Source organism: Carlito syrichta, unplaced genomic scaffold (genome assembly GCF_000164805.1).
Source record: "Carlito syrichta isolate Samal-C Ts95f unplaced genomic scaffold, Tarsius_syrichta-2.0.1 Scaffold316421, whole genome shotgun sequence".
Classification (NCBI taxonomy): Eukaryota; Metazoa; Chordata; class Mammalia; order Primates; family Tarsiidae; genus Carlito; species Carlito syrichta.
In genome coordinates, this window is record NW_007260517.1 from 349,088 (window position 1) to 356,325 (window position 7,238).

The following is a 7,238-nucleotide window of genomic DNA, read 5'->3' on the forward strand; positions in this document are numbered from 1 at the left end:
CCAGGTGAGGCTGCGGTGGCCGGGAGCAGCCACTGCACTCCAGTCTGGGCGACAGAGTGAGACTCCAACTCAAAAAACAACAACAAAAAAAGAATTTTGAATATAAATATGAGCTGGATGTGGTGGCTCAAGATTATTCTCAGCTACTAGGGAGACTGACCGGAGGGGATTGGTTGAACCTGGGGGTTCAAGGCTGCAGTGAGCTATGACTGTGCCACTGCACTCGGGCCTAGGGGACAGAGTGATAACCTGTCTCAAGAAAATTCTATATATAAATACTTAAGTGAAATAAAACATATTCACTTGGTAGACCTTAGAGAAGATAGTATTTCCCCAAATGCCCATCCAAAAATCGAACCTGAAGCATTAGCTGGGGTGACTGTTCCCGTTCCATCCGTAAGAAAGTAAGGCTTTAGCTTGGACATTGCTTCAATATTGCTCCCATGGCGAGGAAACTCATCAGTTTTAACTTCAATAAGACCTGAAAAAAGGAAAACCAGATTAGTAGAGATGGAAGTGAGTGTGCTGGGAATGGTAGATTTCTCAGACATGAAACATGAGGACTTACATTTGGTAGAAAGGTTTATTAATATACAATGGACCTAAAAAAAAGCCAGAATTATCTTTTAGAGGGCAGGTCCCTTGTTGAACAGGCTCCTCCACCAGGTAAGTGTCTAGGAACCCATCAGCATCAGTGTACTAGCTAGCGTTGTGAGACACTGTATTTGGCTTCAGTGAATTTTTTTTGTGGCTAACAGGTGACTGCTTCTTCCACTATGACAATGCACCTGCCCACACGGCACTAAGTGTTCAGCAGCTTTTGACCAAAACAGCATGACCCCTATGCCCCACTCTCCCTATTCACCTGATCTCGCCCCATGCAACTTTTGTTTCCCCAATCAAAATAGTTCTCAAAGGGAAACGTTTTGCTGATGTAGAAGAGAGGAAACAAAAAATGGCAGTAGCACTAAAACATCAAAATTGCTAAGTTTAAAAACTGTTTTGAGCAGGGGAAAAGCATATTATATCAAAGAGATTCCTTTGAAGGTGACAGAAGTTTAAACATGTGAGAATAAATACACAATTTTAAATAAATTCTGGGTTTTTTGAGGTGCCCCCTCATTAACCACGTTTGTTTGACTAAGAGGAAAGTACACACTAAGAATTATTGTATGTTAACTGACCTAAGACATTTTCAAATCCATAGCCCTTCATGAGGAAAGTAGTTGGTTACAGGACTGGTTTGTGCAAAAGGTGGCTCATGCCTATATTCCCAGCACTTCAGGAGGCAGAGACAAGAGGACTGCCTAAGCCCATGCGTTCAAGACCCGCCTGGGCAACATGGTGAGACCTCGTCTCTACAATAAATCAAAAAATGAGCTGGGCATGGTTGCATGTGCCTGTAGTTCCAGCTACTTGGAAGGCTGAGGAAGAAGGATTGCCTGAGCCCAGCAGGTTGAGGCTGTGGTGGCCGTGAGTGTGCCACTGCACTCCAGCCTGGGCAACAGAGTGAGACTCTGACTCAAAAAAAAAAAAAAAAAGGTTGCTGTGGTGGTTTGGGTCATAGCACTCAGCTGGTTACAACTCAGAGGATCAGGGAGTCTCAGAGTTAATCCTTTACTGGCTGAACATAAGAGATGCCAGTTACAAATGCAAGAACTTGACTGGAGCAATCTATATTAGAAAATGGCAAGTGACCCAAAAATATACACCCTCTAGAAATATGAACATGAGACATACACAGAAACAGCAAGAAGTAACAGATGTTCCGAGGAGGTTTAGTCTATACAAAGAACTAGTCAACAGTTGCCTCCTAACAACCATGGCCAGTGCTCCAGTTTCTCATGAAACCTGCTGCACATCGCAGCAGCCATGGACATTGGGACCAAGAGTGTCTGAATGCTGACTCAGTTCCTCATGTTACGTTTAAACAGTATCCCCAACCCCACCATTCATGTATCCCAGACATATCTTTGCAATCTGAAAAACAAAACTGAGATTCAATTTATAGACATTCCTGTATAATATTCTTTGGGTGTTACTCCTCATCTATAAGTAGGTTGATATACTTTTTTTTTTGAGAAGTAGTCTCACTCTGTTACCCAGACTGAAGCACAATGGCAAGCTCATAGCTACAAGTGCCTCGACCTGCTGATTCAGGTGATCCACCTCAGCCTTCCAAGAAGGTGGAAGCACAGGTGTGCACCACCACACCTGGCTAATTTTCTTTATTTGTTGTAGAGACAAAGTCTCACCAAGTTGCCCAGGCTGGTCTCGAACCCCTCTTGCCTCCACCTCCAAAGTGCTGGGATTATAGGCATGAGCCACCACACCCTACAGGTTGATGTTTAAATCATTATGATTTAAATACTCACCTTTTCTAGAAGACACAAACACTGGTACAATCTCTTTGTCAAAATGGCCAGCTTTCTGTGCACTCTCGGTCCTGTTCTGGGACAGAACTGCAAGCTTGTCCTGATCTTCTCTACTCACTTGCCATTTTTTGGCTACATTTTCAGCTGCAAAAAGGGGAAAAAAGCAAAAAAACCAACATTTTCATGAACTGGCTTTTGGTAGTTCAAGCTGCTCATTTTTTTTAATCAAGCTCTGACCACACACACACTAGCAGGCTCATAGGTGGGCTAGGGGGAAAGGTTCTGTGTGGTATTGCCATTGGCAATGGATTTGGAAATATAGTGGCTCTTAGGAAGCCATTTCCTTTCTTCCTTCTCTCCTTGCCTTTCTACATAATTGTAAACTTCCAGAAACTTCACCCAGATTCACCATTTATATTTTTGCACCATTTGCTTGAACATTCTCTTTCTGAACCATTTGAGAGAAAGCTGGAGGTACAGTGCCATTTTACCCCTAAATTTTTACTTCCATATATATTTCCCAAAAGCAAGGTCACTTTCCTATACAAGCACAGTTATAAGATTCTGTTAATATATTTTGTTAATTAATTAGTCTTGCTGTTACCCAGGTTTGAGTACAGTGGCATGATCATAGCTCACTGTAACCTCAGACTCCTGGGCTTAAGCAATTCTCCTACTCAGCCTCCCAGGCATCTGGGACTACAGGCCACCATGCCCAACTAATCTTTTAGTATTTATTGTAGAGATAGAGTCTCACTGTTGCCAAGACTGGTCTTGAACTCCTGGCCTCAAGCAATCCTCCCGCTTCAACCTCCCAAAGTGCTGGGATCACAGACATGAACTATTGCACTGGCCAAAATTAGGAAATTTAACATAGATCCAACACTATTTAATCCTTGGTCTACACTCAGATTTTACCTATTGTCCCAATAATGTCCTTTTGGCTCCTTTTTGTTCAGGATCCAATGCAGGAGCTTGCACTGCATTCAACTATCAATCTCTTTAGTTTTCTTTTATCTGGAACAATTCTTCAGACTATCTGTGTGTTTCTTAAGCTTGATAATTTTGAGGTAAAGAGGCCAGTTCTTTTGTTAAGTGTCACCAATTTGGGTTTGTGAGCTGTTTCCTGAAGATTAGATTAAGATTCTGCTGAAAGTCACTGAATAATAGATGGTAAGATTTTCTCAGTGAATCTCATCAGGACACAAAGTGACAATCAGTTTTTCCCAGGTGATATTAGCTTTGATCACTTGGTTAAAGTGGTTGGTATTCACCAGATTTCCAGCTTGTAAAGTTACCATTTTTCCATGTATAAGTAATTAGTAATTTATGGGAAGTTATTTTGAGATTATGAAAACATCATCTTCCTCATCAAATGTCACTCACTAGTTTTAGCATTCATTCCCGACTTCCTAACTCGAACATTCCCTCTATATGTTTGTTTATTTGAGTCGGGGCTCACTCTGTCACCCGTGCAGTGGCACGATCACAGCTTACCACAGCTATGGCTACCTTACCTGTGATACCCATGTGATAGTTGTGAAATGCATCTGTTAGACCATCACAGAGTATACTGTCAGTCAGTGGTGTCTCACCAATTCTTACTCCCGTTCTCAAGTAAGCCAGGTGAGGAGCCTATGAACAAGAAGTAAAAGTTGATTTAGGCTTGGTTGGAATTAACCCTTTCCTCTCTTCAAAACCCTACTCAGAACTATCTAGTTTGATTTCCTTGGTCTTCATCTAGTCGCCCTTGCAGCCCTTCCCCATTTCCAGCTCCTCAACTAGGCCAGGGCCTGAAGACCCCTGGAATTGGCAGAATGCAGCACCTGACCTACTGCTGGGAACCCATTACTCTCCTACCGACTCATTTCCAGTTCTCCCACAAACCCAACCATTCTGTGTCTGATTTCCTTAAGTATCCCATTTATTCTTTCCAAAATGGCAACTAAATATCTGTCAAATGAAGAATTCATCTAAGGCCTTAAGTGATGCTACTTATTTTAATGGGAGACAATGTCTAAAGCGAGAATAATCAGGTTGCCTAATTAACTGTTGGGGAGGGATTTCTGAGTAGAGGCTGCTCTTAACTCTCACCAACTTAATAGCAGTTATAATAGAATGGCAAGAATATTGGACATAAAGAGTCAGGAGAAGTCGGGCTCGGTGGCTCAGCCTGTAATCCCGCGCCTTTGAGAGGCTGAGGTGAGTGGATTGCCTGAGCCTGCGGGTTCGAGACCTGCCTGGGCAGGAGAGACCTCATCTCTACAATAAATCAAAAAAAAAATTAGCCGGGTGTGGTAGCGCGCGCCTGTAATTCCGGCTACTCGGAAGGCTGAGGCGGAAGGATCGCCAGAGCCCAGCAGGTCGAGGCTGCGGTGGCCGGGAGCGGCCACTGCACTCCAGTCTGGGTGACAGAGTGAGACTCCAACTCAAAAAAAAACAACAACAACAAAAAAAAAAGAGTCAGGAGAGCTTTATTTGAATGCTGGCTCTGGGCCTCCATTTCCTTATGTTTCTAGGCTGTTGTGACCACATGTACAAAGTACCTGGTAAAGTTCTACACAGATGTTCGTTTGATCCCATCAAAACCACTCTGGTAATTTTTTTTTTTGATTCGGAGTCTCATTCTATCACCCAGGTTGGAGTGCAGTGGCACACTCATGACCACCGCAGCCTCAACCTGCTGGGCTCAGGTGATCCTTTCACCTCAGCCTTCCAAGTAGCTGAAACCACAGGCATGCACCACCAAGCCTGGCTAATTTTTTAATTTATTGTAGAAATGAGGTCTCGCCAAGTTGCCGAGGCTTGTCTCAAACCTGTGGGCCCAGGCAATCCTCTCACCTCCCAAAGTGCTGGGATTATAGGCGCGAGCCACCGCACCTGGCCTCTTTATTTTTTTTATTTTTTTTTTGAGTTGGAGTCTCACTTGGTCACCCAGATTGGAGTGCAGTGGCCGTTCCCGGCCACCGCAGCCTCAACCTGCTGGGCTCTGGCGATCCTTCCCCCTCAGCCTTCCGAGTAGCCGGAATTACAGGCATGTGCTACCACGCCCGGCTGATTTTTTGATTTATTGTAGAGATGAGGTCTTGCTGCCCAGGCGGGTCTCGAACCCGCGGCTCAGGCAATCCACTCACCTCAGCCTCCCAAAGGCGCGGGATTACAGGTTGAGCCACCGAGCCCGGCTCTGTTAATTTTTGCTACCTTCAGCCTGCCCTCACCTGAGCCTCAATAATAACTAGGCTGAATCAGCCTCTAAAGAGGCACCCAAGACAGGCCCTGAGCTGCCTCAGTAGGAAGCAGAAGGTATACTTTTTCTTTCCACTTCTGTGCCAATTTGAAGAATGGAACTTGGTGAAACAAATCCCACCTGGTAAACCTACTGGAGAAGGGCACCAATCAGCGGTCCTCTTTTCTGTGTTCTATACCTTGAAAAGGTCAACAAAGTCTGGTTGGTCCTTGTTTGTAATGTGCAGAAAGGTTAAGTGGCAACATCTGTCTGTGCCTTTTACTCACAATAAGAAAGAAATTAAAAACCAAGGATATCAACCAACTAATATGATGGGTAAAAATATATCCTGCTCCATCTGCACTGGTTGATAGGCTTCTTCATCAGCCTGGATTTCCCATCCAAATTGAAGAATAGTTAACATTCAGGTAGGGATCAAGGTTGTATCTATTTTTGTTTATTTGTTGACTGGTTCCAGCCTGATATGCATCAGGCTACGGTGGCACAGACAAGAGCTGCCCAGTGCGAGACTTACCTTGCTCATATTTTCCATGCCTCCTGCAACCACAATGCTGGAGTCTCCTATCCCTACTGACTGGGCTGCAAGGCACACGGCTTTCAGGCCTGAGCCACAGATCATCTGGCAGCTCCATGCTGGTACGGAGTAGGGAATTCCTGCACCCACACTGGCTTGTCTAACAGGATTCTGCCCGCAACCTGGAAGTAGGACACAGAGACGTCTTGGCAGTCAAGGAGAAGGACGAGATGTCAGTGTGAAAGTACACACAAAATTGCCTCCGGGGTCATCTGCCACTTCTGAAAGCCTGCAGGTCAGCTAAGTTGGCCTGTCCACACTCTCTGTCATAATCAAGCCCTTGAGTACACATTGCCTTGCAGTGCTCTCTAGGTATTTCATAATAGTTTTCTCCTCCATAAATAAATTATTAACACCTTAAAACAGAACTGTCTCATCACTGATTAATCTCTTAATCCTCTTCCCTCTGACCCTGGAAAAAAACAGAACTGACACCCTCATCTTTCAACAAGGCTTGAATAAGCACTACCAAACCTAGGTGTTATAAACATAGGGCATAACTTAGGCCCTTACCTGTATTGTTGGTGCCATAACCCAGCACCAAGCACAGTGCTGAGCACATAGGAGAATTTCAATATGTTTTTACTTGGCATTTTAGGGGAATATGAAGAACCATGCATACTCTCCTATGTGTCAGGCCGGCCTGGCTTCCTTTTTTTTTTTTCTGAGTTGGAATCTCACTCTGTTGCCCAGGCTGGGGTGCAGTGGCACACTCCTGGCCACCGCAGCCTCGACCTGCTGGGTTCGGGTGACCCTTTGTTAAACCCGAGATTTTAACTCCAAGAGACCACAAAGAGCCAGCTCCACTGCAAACACACGAGGGTCTTTATTCAGGCTTGAGTCTGGGCTCACGTATGAAGCCAACGCAGCGACTTCACGGACGAGAGAGCCCCGATCCAGTATGGCAAGCAGTTTTTATGCACAATTACAGAGGGAGGGGAAAGAACTTTAAACTTATTTTTACATGATTGGGTAATTTCTTCTAATGGGTACGGGGGCACTTGGGATTGGTCTGGTCTGCGCAGGCTCTAGCTCAGCTACC

The 7,238-nt window shown here is 44.7% G+C and overlaps 1 protein-coding gene across 1 annotated transcript in view; it reads right to left on the minus strand.

The window, feature by feature from the left end:
• ACAT2 (acetyl-CoA acetyltransferase 2) overlaps nt 1-7,238 on the minus strand; it is a 12,268-nt gene that overhangs the window by 2,916 nt on the left and 2,114 nt on the right. The window contains exons 3-6 of the mRNA XM_008074375.2: nt 6,137-6,318; nt 3,893-4,010; nt 2,376-2,519; nt 359-481 (exon numbers count right to left, since the gene is read on the minus strand). Coding sequence (XP_008072566.1) covers nt 359-481; nt 2,376-2,519; nt 3,893-4,010; nt 6,137-6,318 — 567 coding nt within the window. The remainder of the gene's footprint in view (nt 1-358; nt 482-2,375; nt 2,520-3,892; nt 4,011-6,136; nt 6,319-7,238) is intronic.